General features: G+C 40.1%; 2 protein-coding genes across 2 annotated transcripts; both read right to left on the bottom strand.

Annotated features, from left to right (window-relative positions):
• Positions 1-3,617: 3,617 nt before the first annotated feature.
• On the bottom strand, positions 3,618-9,199 carry LOC108415989 (CD209 antigen-like protein E). The gene is made up of 5 exons (XM_017689047.2): positions 8,909-9,199; positions 7,929-8,213; positions 6,468-6,610; positions 6,255-6,355; positions 3,618-4,645 (listed from the first exon to the last, which is right to left on the bottom strand). The coding sequence occupies exons 1-5, from the start codon at positions 9,027-9,029 to the stop codon at positions 4,483-4,485; spliced, it is 813 nt and encodes a 270-aa protein (XP_017544536.2). The 5' UTR covers positions 9,030-9,199; the 3' UTR covers positions 3,618-4,482.
• An 8,927-nt stretch (positions 9,200-18,126) lies between these two features.
• On the bottom strand, positions 18,127-19,590 carry LOC119262023. The gene has a single exon (XM_037532803.1). It carries the CDS (start codon positions 19,414-19,416, stop codon positions 18,127-18,129), a length of 1,290 nt encoding a protein of 429 aa, XP_037388700.1. The 5' UTR covers positions 19,417-19,590.
• Positions 19,591-19,978: the final 388 nt, after the last annotated feature.

Raw genomic sequence — 19,978 nt, 5'->3', positions numbered from 1 at the left:
CTGGATGTGGGGTGGGTTCAACACACAATATAGTTATTGACACAGTGTAGAAACCTTTTAAAACAGCCATGGATGGTTTTCACTAACGTAAACAGTTTTCTCTGAGTTTGAAATCTGAGTCAAAGGCTGTTCCGTCCCAACATTTACTCCCTGATCAGGTAAACTATGTAGCATGAGATGAAGTGCTATGATGGTTTAAACTCTATTACCATTCAAGACAAAAATGTTGCAGATTTAAGTTATAATGTGTGTGTGTATGTGTGTGTGTGTGTTAGACATGAGGCAAATAATAAAACAGAAATCTGCAGAGTCAGTGGTAATGCAGTATGTCTCCTTCTTTGATCTGTTTTTTTTTAAACTGGACAAGAGGGTGTCCCTCTGTGCAGTGCAGTGAGACACAGAAGACACTGTGCATGCAGGCAAGTGCTCTTTCATTGAACAGGCAGCAAGAGGAAACCACCACCCAACAGGGCTGAATCAGAGGGCAAAGCGGGACGGCTCACCAACAGCCATACAGCCTCAATTCATGGTGAACACTAACACACTACACAACCCACACAGAGCACAATTAACCACAAACAATATATGACAGCTTTAAACTAGAAGAACAGTACCTTTTTTAGCATGGGAGACTAGGCCTCGCAGAGACCTGGCCTTGACACGACTTGAGGCGACAGCAGGAGCAATACTGCTCCTCTTCACCACATTCGGCTTTCTTTGCTGCCCACCATGCTGCCAATGCTGGCAAGGGTACTGCTGGGGTGTGCTGCCATGCTTCCCCGCTAACACCACAACCAGCTTAGGCTCGGGTCATTGAAGGGCGTGGTGTGTCCCTCTTTCTGCAGCAGAGCACACCTGTTGCTTGGCCGCCAGCACCCACAGCTGAGCAAGGCTTTGCTGTTCATTGCAGCACTTTCATGGCTTCGCTTTCAATGGAATCTTCGCCAACGCACCAGAGTCACTGCGCATGTGGGCAAGTATTCCTTTATTGACCAGGCAGCAAAGGGGAAACCAAAGCCCCCTGAGATCCTCTCACATAGTTTCTGCATAATTTTTCAGTTTAAGCTGAACATCTGTTTCAAGAACCCAACAATTTTCATCACCAGAACTTCTAATCTCCTCTTTTCTCCTAAAGGGGTTTGGGAAAAACAATTCAGAAATCAGTGATCCTTCATTAATATAATATTGAAATCTGCTTTATTTCTCTGAGACAATCTTAAGAAAGATTTTTTCCCCTGGGGAGGCAAAAGCAAAGAGAAATTTTTGCCTGGACACGCCATGACATTGTATGAGGCTGTATCCTAAACTTGACAGCTGTGCAGTTATCACTTTACCTATTTAAACGTTTCAACCCCTTATTGTTACATCACCACATTCTGGCAAGCAACCAGAACACTGGATTCACATAAACACAGCAAATACTGCAGCACCCTTTACTTTAAAGGCTACAGTGCATCCACTCACCACAGGTGCATTACACCGGTGAAGATAAGGTGGAGCTTAGTGGAACATGTAATAATTCAATTGACCATAATACAATAATAATACACTCACAGAAAGAAAATTACATTAAATTATCTTATAAAATTGCAACTGGATAAATATTCTTTCCCAGTTTGATTAAGCAGGCCTGTCTGAGGCTACACCCCTGGTCCCTAGGAGTGACTTTAGGAAGCCCTGGTTTAGTGCACTACAAGAACTATCCAGCCATTTTCTAAGCTGCTTCTCCCTCAGGGTTCCGGGGGGTTGCGGGAGCCTATTCCAGCGGTCATCAGACGGAAGGCAGGATACACCCTGGACAGGTAACCAGTCCATTGCAGGGCAGACAGACAGAGACTCACACACTCGGGCAATTTAGCATGTCCAACTGACCTGACTGCATGTCTTTGGACTGTGGGAGGAAACCCACACAGACATGGGGAGAACATGCAAACTCCACACAGAGAGGACCCTGGTCACCCGGCCAGGGAATCAAACCCAGGCCCTCCCTGATGTGAGGCGACAGCGTTAGCCACCGCGCCACCGTGCCGCCCACTACAAGAACTAGTCTTAAGCAAAAGAGACTGTTTTATTATTTCCATTAGTGGTCACTGTTGCACTACATTAATAATGCACTGGAAGTACCGAAATACAGAAAAAAGAACAAAAAAGTCTAAAATGTGCACAGGCCACATTTTGGGTATATTTTTATGATAAATTCAACAAATCAAGATTTGTAAAATGTCTTTGCATGCTTTAGCATTAACATTATCACTTATTGAAACTAAGAGGTGGAGCCCAAACTCAAAAAACAGACCACTATCCCACCTCCACCAAACTTTACTGTTGGCACTGTGCATTCTGGTAGGCAGCGTTCTCTTGGCATCCGTCAAACCCATATTTTTCCATCAGACTGTCAGATGATGACGTGTGATTCATCACTCCAGAGAACGTGTCCACCTCTCCAGAGTCCAGTGCCATGCTTTACACTACTCCAGCTGACGTTTGGCATTGCGCATAGTGATCTTAGGCTTGTGTGTAGCTGCTCCGCCATGGAATCCCATTTCATGAAGCTGAAAATTCTACACTGTCCACACTGTAAATATAGCCATTTCATTTATGATACAAACAGACTCTCAATGGTAAAATACATTTTTTCAGCTGCAAATTTGCCTTACAATGCCCTACATGTACATTTCTAATCCTGCATGTGTAACGGGATTACTTCTGCGTTGTGTAGGGTTTTAATGATTGTTGAAGTGATGACATCAGAACACCAGCTTAACATGAGGGAGCATTTATTTTCTCCACCTGCACAGTTTACAAAAAGCTGAATAAACAGGCTTCATTAGTTTTTCTCTCGTGCCCTCAGCTGCGCCAGTTGAACACCGTGCATTCAGATTACAACAAAGCTGCTACACTACATGAATCTATATAAACCCTAAAATTGCGAATAAAAGTTACAGCTCTTCTTTACAAACAAATGCACGCACTGCCGGTTTAATGTGCTGATATTAAGCAAAAGAAAAGAAGAAATATACTGTGAACAATTAGCATCCCTACTTCGTAATTAGCATTGCACCTTAACAGAACTCATGGCCAACAGCGAATAAAAACGTACTAAAACCTCATAAAACAGGGTGGTAACTGCACAACAGCATAACCAGTGTGTGCTATAATGTTTTTGTGACTGAAGGAACTCGCTTTATATCGAAAACTGGAAAAATACAAAGTGTGTTTTAACTTAAAATAACGCAGCTGCTCCAGCACACAGCCTCTCTCACAGTGGCGCTTTCCAAACGAGCACGAGAGGCGGGGCTACAGCTTTCTTTCGTACTCCACTCAAGCAAAGGCTGCTAAAACTCCGCCCATATTAATCTTGCTCTAGTAAATCTAAGTTCTCTTTTATATATTTCTCAAGCTAAATGATTTGCAGTAGCCAAAAGAAGCTATAAAATAATTAGAACTAAGAGTTTTACAGATAGAATTTTACATTTCATAGTCCCCCTTTCTCTCCTCAATGAAATGCTCCAACAATTAAAAGCCCTTGCTGATTTCAAAATAAAATCCCTGAAGTGCATAATCTAGTGTAACAACATCACACAGCCACACGTGCAAGTTTACATTTAAAAAATACATTTTAAGTTAAAAGCTTTTTATTATACAATTGTAAAACAGTGTCACAAGCATCAGACAGAATATTGCGATCAGTTCACATATTAACTTTCTGTGAGGGAGCTTTCAAGGTCATTAAACTCTTCAGACGTCTGGTTCTTATCACTATGACTGAATAATTCTGACCTGGTTATTTTCTTTAGAACAGAATTTCACATCAAGCCACTCTGAATGACTTTGTTTACATCATAATCATTTATTTGTACAAACATTAACATAAATTGTTGAATCTTCCAACGTTTGGCAGTAAAGACTTTGACATAATGCCATGTTACATAATGTTTCAAGTGTATTAAACAAATGTGACACTTCAGCAAATAAAAATGTTAAACACAAATAAATGTCATTGGATGAAATATAGTTATTATATTTAGTATCATCCCAAATATCACAGTTACTGTAGCACCCAAATTTCCCTTTGAAGATCAATAAAGTATCATAATCATGATTATGATAATCATGAAGACATTTTCATATACAGACTTAAAATATACATACATATACATACATCATATACATGCTTAAAACAGTGTTATATAAACATATACAGCACAGGTCAAGCCTATGTAAGAATTTGCATGTAAAATTAAACATTTAAATGATTGTTTTTGTCATGTAAAGCCCTCTTACATGAGTTAGCAGCCAACACCATCTCTGCATATGTGGCACACCTCCAGTTCTCATAAGGCTACCTGAAGGAAGGCCTAAAATATATATTTTTAAATGATTACTGCATAACTCCTTGTCTGTTATTTCAAACTTTGATATCTTCACTTTTCTTATACAAATAGGCCAAACATAAGAAAAACCCTCTATACAGGGATGTATCTACTGAAGTCTTCTGACATATGGCTGTGTGGATTCACAGATCCAGCCTGCTTCATAAGAGCAGGGAATGTCATTCCATGCCTTCAGTGTATCAGCAGTGGTAGAGAAAACAGCGCAGTTTTCATCTCCATTAGCGTTATTGGGTTCACCGCTCCTCCAGAATCTGGGATTGACACACAGCAGGCAGCAGACAGACCATTACAAATATATTTCTGTGTCAGGCTTATGATATTTGCATGCTTGTTGTATTGACTGTTCCTAGTCTGTTAGTCCACAATGTACAGTAGTGTGCAAAAGTTTGAACCCCCTGATCCAATAATATGTTTTGTTGAAATAAGTGAAAATTAGTTAACACATCATCTACAGGGAAATTAAATATGGCATTTTTATATTTAAAATTTTATATATAAAAATGTGCCATAATATTTGTACATTTTATTACTGAAGGCCTGATGTGTCAGAAGAACTACTTAGGAACTGAGAGTGGAATCAACTCATCACATTTTGAATGTCAGTAAATGGAACCAGTTTGGCAGAAAAACATCACTGTGGGGCTTCTGGAAGTTCTAAATGTGACAGTGACTAAGTACAACTAGTAGCGTGATCACTGAGTTTCAGTTAGATGTTTGAGATGGAAAAAAGCAGTGACAGGTTTATGCTAGGTTTATGCCTTTTGTGTTGTCTTTTTTCTTTTTCCTAGGTGGAGCAGTTTTGGCTCAGCTGAACTGGTGGGATGTCAGCTGACTACCGAGTGTGCTGTGATTGGTGGCTGAATGAAGATTCACCCTTGAAAAAGCGACAGCCATGGAAAAGCAGGTGGCCTGTGGTGTTTTCACCATGTGGTCCATGGCGGTGTAGAAGGACGCTGTGTGTTTTAGTGCTGCTCTCTCTTTTGTCACCTGGTTGATTTGGCATTATAGACCAGTTAGACTTGTGAACTAGATTTCTTATGGTGTACTAGTGATCGAGACTCAGTGTTGTTTAGCTTTACCTATTTAAGACCATATTGCCTGTTTTTTGTCACTATACCCTGGAGGTCACAGCTATGTAGGGGTGGGTGCCATTTGTTTTAATATACATATTTTTTTCTCCTGTTTACCAGTTAAAGGATATAGGCTAGCTCCTGTTGTATTTTTCTTTTCATAATTTGTTTTGAACTAGGTAAGGTAGACTCATGGGGTGGCTTTAGAAGGTTTTGTTTGTTGTTTTGGCATCAGCCCATCCTGAAGTCAACACCCTTGTGACTGTCTTTTTACATAATACAATCTATTCACTTGTGCATTAAATTGGTGTGTTGGTCTATTTGTTTTATGTTGCTTCTTCTTTTATCCCTAGACTAGTATAAATCCAATGTGTACAACAGATGGGGGTCGTAACTCTCTTTACTCATGAAATCCATGTTAATGTGTTACAAGTGTCAAATGTCTGTTTTTAGTCTAGAATGGCCAAAAAATTCTTTTGATTCACAGTTAGCATAGTGCAAACACACTACAAGAGTCCCATAGGTGTGCTAGCGGAAATGTCCGTAGAAGTGTTTTTTCCCTTGTTTTTGACATATTTTTTTACATTTATGACCCTTTGAAGGCCTAGCTCACAGTTTTCCATTGGGTCTTTTTTGGTCATATTTATCTAGTCTGAACATGAAGTCATTATTAAACTAATTAAAATAGCAAAGCCTGTAATATTGGTTTAAGGCCTTTGTTTATGTTTAAAAGAAGACGTTATGAAAAACTGACTATGAGGGGACAATAATCCAAGTTTTTTTTACTCACGCAGTGCTCAGTGGTGACTCGTCAACCCACTTCCATTGACCTTCTGATTTCGCATCACTCAGACCAATCCACACATATTTGTTTTCCTTTTTAATGAACTCCTAGAGGAGAACAGAGTGAATTAGAATAAAGAGATTTCTATCAGAGTTCAGTTCATCAGTTCTCAGTTCTCTCTCTCTCTCTCTCTCTCTCTTTCTCTCTCTCTCTCCTCACCTGTTCCTCTCTGCTGTTTATGATCACCAGATCTGCTCCTCTCTCTCTGCAGTCCTGCCTGGCTGCACTCCAGCTCTTCTCCTTATTAAAGAAGTAGTAATAGCTGCTTCCAAATTGTTTCCACTCTTGTAAAAATAATCTCTCTAATAGAAGAAGAAAAAAGAATTTTACTAGTGCAATTAACAATTTATGACAGAAAAGGATTCCAGTCCCTCACTAGTATTGTGATTATATATATGGGTGAACTGTTTGGTTTACTGAATAATGGGAACACATGCATGTGATGATTTACATGGCAGGAATTGATGTCCTAACTTTAGAAGTTTGAAAAACATAATGAAAGGTCCAATAGATGAGGACGGGGGGGGGCAACTACCTAACTAAAGGTAAGAAAGGTGTGCCACTATACGGTAGCACTGAGGGTAGCACTATACGCTGTTCTAAAGGGGTGGCTAGAGTGGCCCCCACTGAAATCTGACTGGCCACTTCAGAAGAACCACCATAATCACGGCTGCGGGTTTTCTGAGAATGTATGATGAGCAGAAGGCAGTCAGCATGTTTTTGACCCATACAGATCTGCTGTTTTTGCAGAACAATTTGAAAAGTTTATTTTTAATGGCTCATTGGCCACTATTAACATTAGTTAACCTTCCTCTGTCCATTATTAAGCAACAAGAGGCTTGGTATTGGTATGGAATACTATGCAATCCCATAGTATTCACTACCAATAGTATTCAGACCTTTAATATTTACAATATAGTGTGTTATGATCTATTAAAACCCAAGGCATTAATTGAAATAATAATAAGACAAATACATACAAAATCACAATTTTTTCTGTTGGAAGGTGGCTGTTTCAAACCCTAACCCCTAAATTTACCCTTGTGAATATAATACCTTTTTTGCATTGTAGATCTTCTAAAGTGAAATGAAAGATTTAGATTTCTTATGAGTGTAATTTTTAAATATTAAAACGAAAGTCACTACCAAAACACAAAGAGTTTTAGTCCATAGGTGGAGGAGGTGATTTAATGAAAAAAGCATGTTTCAATTGTTGAAAGCCTGACACGGTAACCATAACAACCGTTTTTGTTGCTACATAGAACTTCTTCCTTCTCATTCTTCTTCACTGACATGTACAACTGGACTATATTTTAATAAGGTGACCCATTTGAAGGCAGCATGTCTATGTATACAATTTCAGTGGAGGAAATTTCAGTGAGGACATATGGGACCCTGGACATTGAACATCAAGCTGTTTCTTAGACCTTTCACTGAGCAAATCAATGGCCCGTGAGAATGTAGGATACTGGAAGCATAGAACCTATAGAACATGACCATCGAGCAAATAAGGATCCCTTTCTGTCGCAGCCTGTGTATGGTGCTCAAAAAGCTTTTCTCAACAAATCAAATTTCACTCAGTCAGTGTGTGATGAAGGTGTTGCAGCTGCTTATTCTCACCATAATCTGAAAGATTTCTCCGAAGTGCATCTCTTTCCCTGGTCAGGACTTCACAGCTGCTCTGCAGCTTCTTCCTCTCTAATGTCAGGTTACTGTTAGCGTCCAATAGCTGGTCTCTCTCCACAGTCACGTTGTTGTACCTGTTCCATAACTGCTCTCTCTCTGCATTATGTGTTACACTCAGGCCTGTGATAACAGCCAGCAGGAGAACACAAAGCAGCCCCAGACACACTGCAGCTGGCCTACCAGAGCGTACCTGCCTCCCCTCAGAAACAGCTTCAGAACCTAGAAGAGTTAAAATAGCAACTTAGCACTGCTTTTTTCTGTATCTAACGTTCAAGCTGTAATGGAGAACTGGTATCAACGTCTTAAAAGTAGATGCATAACTGTAGCTACTACCTCTTTTTCTTTCGGACTTCCCTATACTGGAAAAATAAGAGTTAGGAGAAGTTATTAGATATTCCGTTTAAGCCCTCTGATCTCATGAATTTAAACCAATTTCTTTTCAGTTATTTGCTTTCCATTGTACATGTAATGTCAGTGCTGACTTCATTCAATAAGACGGTGCCTTTCTTCCATTGTTTGAAAGCATACCCTTGTTTGCTTCATCTGGAATTACTGTCATTTGTGAGATGAATTGAATAAAATGTTACAATTAGAGTCATTTTTGAACATCTGGGTGCCCCATCCAACCCAATTATATTATGTTGTATGCAAAAATAAACAAGAACACTTTGTTTGTGCTCATCAAGGAATGAAAAAGTACAGTAAAGACAAGAAAACAGTGCATAGTTTATAGAAAGGTAATGTAAATAATAACAAAAAATAAATGATAACTAATAATATATACACACACATACATACATACACACACACTTTTTTAAAAACTATTTCACTAGTTAAACCTCTGACACCATCTGCTGTACTGCAGGCTGAAGCCCAGCTGCTCTTAATCATAGTTTCTATAAGTTGATGATTACCTGGTTTCTGTGCCAAAGTGTTGAGATAGACACTGTCACTGACTTTAGTCGGACTGGCCCTCTTCTCAATATCTTCGATGTTCATATAGATGCTCTCAGAATCACTTCCAGTGTCCTCCATGGTGGTGAGAATGAGACAGAATGGAAACTACTACCCACCTGCAGGTTACTTAGCTGTCATTGCATCATGTGATGCTGTGTTCCTTCCTGTGCCTTGTATGCCACGCAGGGCACAAAACAGAGTCTTCAATGCCGGCACAGTCATTTTAGTCTTAATCATAACATTGTGGTCTGTACCATGTTTACAGTAAAACAAATAAAGCAATATTAATGACTTCTGTGAGTTTCTGAAGGAAGTAAAATTGTGCAAAGAAATGAAACTTTTACTGGCCTGCAAAATTAGAAGCGTCAACAGTCGGTAAATGAAACTTTGGATAGGATATTTTGAGGAAAATGAAAGAGCTTCTCTGAGTTTCTCTGTAAAGTGGCCTAAGCACTTGATGCTTGTTGCCACATCACTGGGCTTGCTGCAGAAATCGGGTAAAGGCTACATTTAACAAAATTTAAATCTGCAATTAAATTTAAATTATAGATAAAGTTAAAAATTAGTAAAAGTCAGGGAGCAGCAGATATGGGAGGCTATATTTTGTCAAAAAGATCACATTTCAAAATGGTCAAAACCACTTTCCTGGCCTTACTAGTGTTAATTGTTATGATTAGATAGATTTGTGTCAATGGTTTCCTTCTTCTGTCTGTCACTATGTACTTTTTTGTAAAACTGCAGTCACAAAATAAAAATATGGATGTGGTGATGTCATTGGAAATAACCTGTACAAGCAAAACTAAAGAAAACATGATTTTACAAGCGAGTCCTGCAACTGATGACCATAATCTGGGAAGGGCTCAGAATAGAGGTTGTCCACGCTGACTGGAGCCAGTTGAGGTGGTTCGGGCTTCGGGTCAGGATGCCCAATGGCCGCCTCGCGGTGGAGGTTTGCCAGGCAAGGCATCTTTGGACGAGGCCTCAAGGTCATCCTCGGACACATTGGAGGGAATACATGTCCAAGTTGCGCAATGGATAGCACATTGGACTTCTATTCAAGCACTTGAGATGTGATTCAAAGGTTGTGGGTTCGAGTCCCACCAGAGTTGCTGTGTGGGGCAGTCATGGGCTGGAGGGAACTGTGATCGGAAGGTCACTGGTTCGATTCCCAGAGGCAACAGTACATGACTGAGGTGTCCTTGAGCAAAACACCTAACCCTGCCATTGCAAGAATTTAGGTTAGTATTACAATATAACATAGTGTAATAACATTTAGCATAAAATATAGGTAGAAAAGTATTAACCTTGTACTCTCTGAATGTAAAAATGCATAAAATGTGGAAATACACCAGACAAAATTAAAAAACACGATCTATATAAGTTCCAGGCTTTGACACAGAACGCAAGAATGGTGTGTTTTTGTCACTGCTAGGGCAAATACTTGTAGAAACCAAACTAGGACAAAAGATTTATTCAGGAATGTGAAAACAGTGATTTACTAACTGTGAAAAACAAGTACCTGAATGCTGCTAGCAGTAGCATCAACTGTTCAAAAAACCACACAAGCATTTTGCTTTGTTCTTAGGTGCTATAAAGCTAACTGATAAAATCTATATACAATTGAAACAGAAATGGGAACAACTCAATAAGTTGCAAGTAACTAGTAAGTCTCAAGTCTTAACATTCAGTCCCTAGTCAAGTCCAAGGTCAAGACAGTAGTCTCGATTCAGTACAGGCAATTCTGAAGTCGAGGCCCAAGTCCTAAACAAGTCAGTCTGCATTCTTAAGATAATTTAAGCCCATTTTAACACTGAAAAACAAAAATGACTGTAGTAGTACCACAGCCTATGTTAGTAGTGTGTGGCTGTATATTCAATTTTTGATTAATTTCTTTTCACCCTTCCAAATAAAATACAAAAAGCTATGGTACACAGATGTATTTGGCACACACAGAGTGCTGCACATAAAAAGAATGTTCAAGTACCATCACTGACTGCACTCATGCGATGCTCGTTGCTATGGTAACATCTACACTAAGTGATACTCACATGCATGTCATTTTGCAATTGGTTACTTGTAGCGTGCATGTAAATGGAGATTTATCTATATATCAAATGTAAATAATGGTTCAATTTGATATATAATACATAAAGTGTATTTTCAATTATACTTTTCATAAAAAGTTCCACCCTCAAAATTCCCCAAAATGTACATCAGTTACCCTTTTGGGACTTTTGGTCAGATGGTCCACTGTGCACTGTTAAAATTGTGCAGCTTTTAAGTAAGGAATCAAGTTAACTTGAGATTTTGAGTTAAGTGAACTTCCTATTAACAAAAAAAAAACTTCTTTCAACTAAGCCCCGTTACTGTTTTAAAAGTTTAAAGGCTGCAACATTTTTTGATAGTGTAAGCAGTATTAAAGCAGGAAGAACCTCTTCCTCCTTTCCGCGATACCACCCACACATAGAATCATTTCACAACACCCCAGAGTGAGGGTGTCCCAGATGGCACTGAGGACAGAGTAAAAAGAACTGCAAACAAATTGCGAGGAAACGATGTGATTAATGGAAAAGAGTTCTTTGAAACGATCTCACACAGTAAGAAAGCTGTATTACACTGAAGCACTAGACACGGACAACTCAAACAGGTTCCATCAACTAGGAAAACACACAAGGTCATCCCGCATCGAAAACGTGTCCACCAGAGACGGCTATCACGCCTTTTGCTGAGAGCCACTGAAGTGCCAGTACTTTACCCCAGCTACTTCTTGTTTACATGGCTGCACAGAGGAACAACAGACTGATGGAAGACTGATGGTCCTTTGCCCAAGTTAATGCAGGGTTTGGGGGAACGAAGAGATGATGGAGGAGGAAATGGAAGAGAAGCCACTAAAAGGGCCCGAGGGCACTATAGTCAAAATAACTAAAAAACTGTAAAAAAATAGTTGACGGCATATTTCTTAAGCAAGCCTTTATGGACATTTCATAAAGTGGTTCTTGAAGTTGAAATACTCACAGTGCATGCATAGCACTATGATGGTGGTCAGTAGGGAACACACAGCAGCCTCCCACACACACACCACAGCCAGTCTAGAACATCTGCTTTCTGTTCTAATGACTGATAAAGAGTGGACTGATGTTGGTTATGAAAGAGATGTGCGTGTCTGTATTTGTTATTATACCTGACTGTCTGTCCATCTCACTCAGCTCACTCCTGCTCACATTTGCATACTTTCCTTCTCCTGGGCCTTCTCCGTGTTATTGGGTATTAATGACTAGCTACTAAACCTCCTTCTCTAAACAGCCTACAAGCTTTGGTGACCTGTAACTCTCTCTTAACTGAAGCTGAAGAGGGTTAATGGGCACTGAAGTCAGAGTACGTAAGAAACAGGCCTGATATATAGTTGTAGTTACATAGACATCTAAAGGCACATTATAGCCAGCCAAAAAAGAAATCCCACTGCAACAGCTTCCGCTTGTAGTTCATGGTGAATGTAAAGGTATGTATTGCATTATTGTCTCACTGTAGAAGCCAGCATCTTTTCAGCTTCAGCTTCTTGACTGACTTTGTCATATTAGCCTTCAGAGTCCATTCCTCCATCTCACCCGACAGTGTTCCTTGTGCCACTGGCAGCCAAACAATCCCAAAACACAACTGAGCACAAAACTTCCAAAGTTCCGAAATGACTGCGGCATATATATCCATAAAATGTATATGGATTAATCACTGGGATTAACAAATATGAACGCTGCTGTTTTTAAAATGATCTTTGATGTTTATTCATTGAATGTTTATGTATGTGTATACTGACAATCCTCCCCATCTGCGTGTGCATACAGGCCACTTTTTCAGAAACCTCTCCCTGTGAGCTCCACGTGGTGTTTGTCGTTGCCCATCTGTTGACACAGTTTGCGTTAGCCGTCCTCAAGACCTTCAAGAGCAGAGAGCGGTTCTTGGCTGAATATTTTTGGGTGGCACACCACTCTCACCCTAGCTGTGACAGTGACGTGCGAAAACCTCAACAATATCCGTGTTGATTTTAGAAAGGTCTCTTTCCACTGTTGATTTCATAAAAATCAATGTTTGTTCAAAATATAACAATGCTCGTTTCATATATAATAATGTTCATTCAATATATAAGTTAATCAGATGTTCATTTTTTCAAATGGTTCACTGAAGTTAAAACGTTCACTTTAAAAATGTAACAAAATAGCGACCTGGTCAGGGCTCTGTGGTCACTGGTGCCACTTACAAGCGTTTGAATGTAACTAGTACAGTGTTTAACAACTAAGTTTATGTTTGCGTCCAAATTAACATTTTTATCATTTCAACCACAAACTTCAAGATGTGCTACATGAAGGAGTATGACACACATCCCTCACAGTGTCGGCTATGCCATAACAGCGGTGCACTCATAACAGCTCTCGGTACGACATATTCCACCGTGTTGGGGCAGTTGACACCGAGCGGCTACATGCTCAAAAGGCCTGTCTCTCCAAATCAAATGACCAACAGAAAGTGAACACCCTTAGCTGAGACATGACCCCCGGGAAAACGGGTCAAAAATCAGAAGAAACATTTTGGAAACAAAGGAGTGATTCCAGAAGTAAAACATTTATCAGCAAAACTTGTAAATACAACAGAATGAGTGAAAAACCGGCATCAAATAAGTGAAAATAAGTAGAAGGCCTAATAAAACATTTAACTCTCTTAAATTATTTAGATTTGCAACATATTTCAGATTATTTGATTAACATTTTACATCTGGATTTTATTATTTCATCAGATTTTTGGGGCACAAAATGAACTCCTTATACAGCTGAATGCAGCCATGACTGAAAGCATAGATGATGAGAGGGATGTGCAACGATTTGACACATTAGTGACGTAGCAGCGTTCTATTCCGTCGGCGTTGCCGTGGAGACCGCAGTTCCACAGCGTTTATAATCGCGTCTGCGTTTTGAGCTCCATTGTGACGTAACAATGCGTAACAGTGCGATCTGAATCGCTGAGAAAGGATCGCTGATCTTCCGTCGTTCACGGACACCTGCAGCGCTGGGCTGCGACTTTGAGGTGTCGAAGCGGTCGTTCGTTCCTGCTGTTCGTGACTGGTGACAACTTTCGTCCGTCTTAAGTTTAGAGATCGACGGAGAAGACAGACGAGCATCGACGCAAACACCGAGACGACGACTGAAGGTAAAAATATCTAGTTGTTTGAGTTGAGAAAACTCAACACTTGCAGCCACAGATAGTCTGTTTGGACCGCGTTCACGCCATCTGCACTTAGAAAAAGCTCGTCGCGCTATCGGCACTAAAGGTTTAAGTGCGCGTATAAACGGCGTTTTACGGTAACAGCTTGCGCTTAAAGTACAGATGTTTAAAATGGGGAAAAACGCGTCTTACAGCCTAATAAAGACAACTAAGCACAGTCTAATACACACATGTACCAGAAATAAAACGTGGAGCAGTGAAAAACCCGTTAGAAATGAACATATTAACTGTGATTAGACAGTCTGTACATTGTGTATTCGGCACTGTACGTATAAAAGTCGTATAAAACAGGCAAATCAGACTGTTATCATATCAGACCACCATATTCCTAAAGAACACACTCTCATGTACTCATGGTATGAGAAACAAGTGATTTTACAGCAGGAATTTGGAGTAATGGGGTAGCAAACTTGTGAAAAGTCTCTATTTGGTTCTGTATAAACCACAATTTGGAGTCCTATAAAACAGGCAAATCAAAGTGTTTTCATATCAGACCACCATATTCCTAAAGAACACTCTCTCATGTACTCATGGTATGAGAAACAAGTGATTTTTCTGCAGGAATTTGGAGTAATGGGGTAGCAAATTTATGACAAGTGTCTATTTGGCTTTATACAGACCACAATTTGAAGTCCCATAAAAAGGCAAATCAAAGTGTTATCATATGAGTCCACAATATTCCTAAAGAACACTCTCTCATGTACTCATGGTATGAGTAACAAGTGATTTTACTTTAGGAGTTTTGGAGTAATGGGATAACAAACTTGTGAAAAGTGTGAATTTGGTTCTGTATAGACCACAATTTGAAGTCGCATAAAACAGGCAAATCAAAGTGTTTCCATATCAGACCACCATAATCCCAAAGAACACTGTATAATGTACTCATGGTGTGAGCAGCAAATGCTTTTACGGTAGGAATTGGGAGTAATGGCATAGCAGACATGTGAAAACTGTCTATTCGGCTGTATACAGACCACAGTTTGCAATCCCATAACACAGGCAAATCAGAGTATTACCATATCACACCACCATAGTCCCAAAGATCACTGTATAATGTACTCATGGTATGAGTACAAAGTACTTTTACTGTAGGAATTTGGAGTAATAGGATAACAAACTTGTGAAAAGTGTCTATTCGGCTCTATACAGACCACAATTTGAAGTCCCATAAAACAGGCAAGTCAGAGTGTTACAATATCAGACCACCATAATACCAAAGAACACTGTATAATGTCCTCAGGGTATGAGTACCAAGTGCTTTTACTGTACAAATTTTGAGTAATGGCGTAGCAGACTTGTGAATGGTGTCTATTCGGCTGTATACAGACCACAATTTGGAGTCCCATAAAACAGGCAAGTCAGAGTGTTACCATATCACACCACCATAATCCCAAAGAACACTGTATATTGTACTCATGGTATGAGTAGCAAGTGCTTTTGCAGTAGGAATTTGGAGTAATGGAGTAGCGAACTTGTGAAAAGTCTCTATTCGGCTCTACACAGACAACAATTTGAAATAGCATAAAATAGGCAAATCAAACTGTTAACATATCACACCACCATAATCCAAAAGGATACTCTCTCATGTACTCATGGTATAAGTACAAAGTACTTTTACTGTAGAAATAATGGGATAGCAAAGTTGTGAAATTTCTCTATTCGGTTCTGTATAAACCACAATTTGGAGTCCTATAAAACAGGCAAATCAGTGTTTTGATATCAGACCACCATATTCCTAAAGACCACTGTATAATGTACTCATGGTATGAGTAGCAAGTGCTTGTACAGTAGGAATTTGGAGTAATGGGATAACAAAGTTGTGAAAAGTGTCTAGTCGGCTCTAAACAGACCACAATTTGGAGTCCCATAAAACAGGAAAGTCAGAGTGTTATCATATCAGACTGTGATATTCTTGAAGAACACTCTCTCATGTACTCATTGTAGGAGTACAAAGTACTTTTACTGTAGGAATTTGGAGTAATGGGGTAGCAAAAAAGTCTCTATTGGTTCTGTATAAACCACAATTTGGACTCCCATAAAAGAGGCAAATCAAAGTGTTTTCATATCAGACCACCATAATCCCAAAGAACACTGTGTAATGTTCTCATGGTATGAGTAAAACAGGCAAATCAGAGTGTTAGCACATCAGACCACCATTGTGACTCCCTCCCGATGCACAAGCAGACACAAGTGGTTTTCTTTAACGGGTTTTACTGAAGTCCTCTCCATATCAAACCGTGAAAACTAATACACAGTATTAGACATAAAAAACACCATGTTAGCTAGGTAGCATACATGATAGCAAATAATATAAGATGAAAATAAAGTACAAACTTCACAAAATACCTCGTTGGCTGCATGCTAGGAAAGGAAATCATCTTGGAGTCTTCTTAATTTCGTATGTTCCAATAAACATTAATTTTCCTTTCTTTTAAAGATAGTTTATGGCTAATCTTTAACTTAATACGAGTATCTCAAAAATACATTCTGACTTGGAAATCTCATGTAAACATGTAACTTTTACAGTAGCTACAGTAACACTCCCACCAAATCTCACAACCTTACTGTGGGATTTCTAACACTTACTGACTGTTGCAGGTACATTTGAGCCCTTTGAACCTTAAACGTTACTTTAGTGACAATTACACAAAAACGTGTGTACATAAACAAAGATTAAACCTTGCATAAAATGCAAAAAACAACATGGACAATCAGAATAGAATGTCAAGATAAACATTAAACATCTTGATCTGTCTCAAGTAAAGTGACTAGCTTGTGTACAGGTCTCTCTAGGAGCAGTGTTATCGTAGTGGCTTTACCCTTGCCATCAAATGTGGTGTCACTAACGATCAACCTGACCTTTCTCACCCTATCATCTGACCCCGGATATACTTCTACAATTCGGGCCAGCTTCCATTCATTGCGCGGGGCGTGGTCATCTTGTAACAGCACAATATCATTCACCTTCAGGTTTCTTCTGTTCTTCTGCCACTTTTGTCTTGATTGCAAACTCAATAGATATTCCTTTTTCCATCGAATCCAAAATTCGTTGGCTAAATACCGTACTCGCCGCCACCTCTTCTGAAGATAAAGATCCTCTCTGATAAACTGTCCAGGTGGAGGTAAGATTACAGTGGACTTCATTGTAAGGATATGATTCGGAGTCAATGGTTCAGGTGCGGATGGGTCGTTCAGAAGTTCAGCAGTAAGTGGTCTGCTATTGATGATGGTCATCACTTCATAAAAGAAGGTTCTTAGGGATGAGCTATCAAGCCTTTGCGCTGACTGGTCAAGAATGGCAGTGAGAACACTCCTTATGGTTCTGATTTGTCTCTCCCATACACCACCCATGTGACGTGCCGCTGGAGGATTCATTAGAAACTCGCATCCTAAAGCCTTCACCTTTTCTTCACACATTCCTTGCATGAGTTCTGCAAACTCTCGCCTTGCACCAATGAAATTGGTTCCTTGGTCACTTCTAAGTTGACGAACATTTCCTCTTATGGCAATGAACGCTCTTAGGGCATTGATGAACGCATCAGATGTCATATTATCGAGCATTTCAATGTGTATACCTCTTGAACACAAACAGGTAAGTAAAAGTCCATATCTTTTAACATTCTTTCTCCCTTCTTTTACATGTATAGGACCAAAGCAGTCTATGCCGGTGTACGTGAACGGAGGAGTTGTTTCCATTCTGTCTTCCGGTAAGTTGCCCATTCTCTGGTCTTCGGTACGTCTTCTGTATTTTCGGCACTTGACACATTTGAATATGTGCGACGACACTACACTGCTGCATCCTAGGATCCACCATCCATTAGCTCGCAGTTCATTGACCGTCATTCCACGTCCCTGGTGGTATACTCGCTCGTGAAAGTGCTTGACAAGTAAGCGGGATATGTGATCACCCTTTGGAAGTATTGCTGGATGCTTGACTTAGACGTCCCCCTACTCTCAGGATCCCTTCTTCGTCCAAAAATGGACTTAACTTGTACAGCTTACTGTTCTTGGACTTGGAGATAACCTTGTTTGCTTTCAAGCTCTTTATCTCATTTGGAAACGCTTCTTCCTGAACTAACTTGACTATAACAATTTCTGCTTCTTTCCTTTCTTCTAAGCTCGTACTTTCATTGGTTCTTTGTTTTTTACCTTTCTGTTCTTTAACTCGTTGTCTCAATCTGGCCACTGCTTGCACTACTCTAGACCAGTCAGAGAACTTCTCAAGGCGGTCCAATAATAATCTGTCCTCCTTTGCCTTGGTGCTGAAGACGTTTGCCTTTCGGAGTTCAGGGTCATCATCCTTAACTTCTTCCGCTTTTCGCTCTCTGTCAGGCAATTCCCTTTGCCAGAGAAACTTTGGTCCAGTGAACCAGCTGGAGGTCTTAAGTTGTTCTGCGGTTAATCCTCGAGATGCGTAATCGGCCGGATTTTTTTCAGACGCAACGTAGGCCCATTGTTCAGGCTTCGTGCTTGTCTTGATTCTTTGGATTCGATTTGATACGAAGACTTGAAACCTCCTGGCATCATTATTTATGTAGCCGAGAACGACCGTGGAATCAGTCCAAAAGTATTCTTGCAAATCTTGAATTTCTAATTCGTTGCGGAGCATGTCACTAGTTCGAACCGCAACTACTGCTGCAGTGAGCTCCAGTCTTGGTATTGTTGTCACTTTGGATGGTGTGACTCTTGATTTTCCCATCACAAGAGAGCAATGGACTTCATCAGACTCACTAATAACTCGCAGGTAAGTGCATTCACCATATCCAGAGATGCTTGCATCAGAAAAACGGTGAAGCTCATACCGCTTGATGTTGTGGAAGGTTGAGGGTAAGTAGCATCTTTTAATTTCCAATTCAGACAGCTTGGGAAGGTCTCTAATCCAGGACTCCCATTGAGGTCTCAGACTTTCTGGAAGTTCATTGTCCCAGCCAATTTTTTCTCTGCACATTTGTTGGAGAACTTGCTTTCCAAGAAGTACAAAAGGTGCTATGAATCCTAATGGATCATACACAGAGGCAACTGTAGAGAGCACGCCTCTTCTTGTGAGTGGATTGGTTTTCACTTGCACTCTGAACTTGAATGAATCGGAGGTGATGCACCACTCTACGCCGAGCACTCTTTCCATATGAGGTAAGCTCAAGGTCATGTCTTGATCCTTGACAGTGGCACGTTCTTCATCTGGGATGGATGCCATCACATTCTCATTATTAGAAACGAACTTGTGGAGCCTTAACTTTCCGGTGGAACAAAGTTCCCTTGATTCCTTGACTAGCTGAATGGCTTCCCTCTCAGTGTTAACACTTGCCAGACCATCATCTACGTAGAAATTTCTCTGAATGAAGCATATGATGTCTTCGCTGTATTGACCTTGCCCTTTTGCTGCCAGATGTTTCAGGCCAAAGTTGGCGCAGCCAGGAGACGAAGCCACTCCAAACAGATGGACTTTCATTCTGTAGGTTGAGGGTGTAGTTCCCAGATTGCTGTACTCCCACCATAGGAATCGTAAGTAATCCTGGTCTTCTTTTTTAACGTGAAACTGGTGAAACATCCTTTCAATGTCACAAGTTACAGCGATAAATCCTTTTCGGAATCTACTCAGGACTCCCACCAACGTGTTTGTCAGATCGGGCCCAGTAAGCAGATGGTTATTGAGAGAGGTTTCTTGAAACTTAGCAGAACAATCGAATACTACTCGTATTTTCCCTGTTTTCTGCGGATGGTAAACGCCATGGTGTGGAATATACCATACAGGGCTG

This window comes from Pygocentrus nattereri, chromosome 22, assembly GCF_015220715.1.
Source record: "Pygocentrus nattereri isolate fPygNat1 chromosome 22, fPygNat1.pri, whole genome shotgun sequence".
In the NCBI taxonomy this organism is placed as follows: Eukaryota; Metazoa; Chordata; class Actinopteri; order Characiformes; family Serrasalmidae; genus Pygocentrus; species Pygocentrus nattereri.
The sequence above is the reverse complement of the archived record's forward strand: the minus strand, read 5'-3'. Positions and strand labels throughout refer to the sequence as shown.

Coding starts and splice junctions, on each gene's coding strand:
- LOC119262023 (XM_037532803.1), bottom strand. CDS start 19,416: ATGGCATCCATCCCAGATGAAGAACGTGCCACTGTCAAGGATCAAGAC.
- LOC108415989 (XM_017689047.2), bottom strand. CDS start 9,029: ATGGAGGACACTGGAAGTGATTCTGAGAGCATCTATATGAACATCGAA. Junction 6,611..7,928: donor GAGAAATCTTTCAGATTATG/GTGAGAATAAGC, acceptor TTCTTCTATTAG/AGAGATTATTTTTACAAGAG. Junction 4,646..6,254: donor GAGTCACCACTGAGCACTGC/GTGAGTAAAAAA, acceptor TGTCAATCCCAG/ATTCTGGAGGAGCGGTGAAC.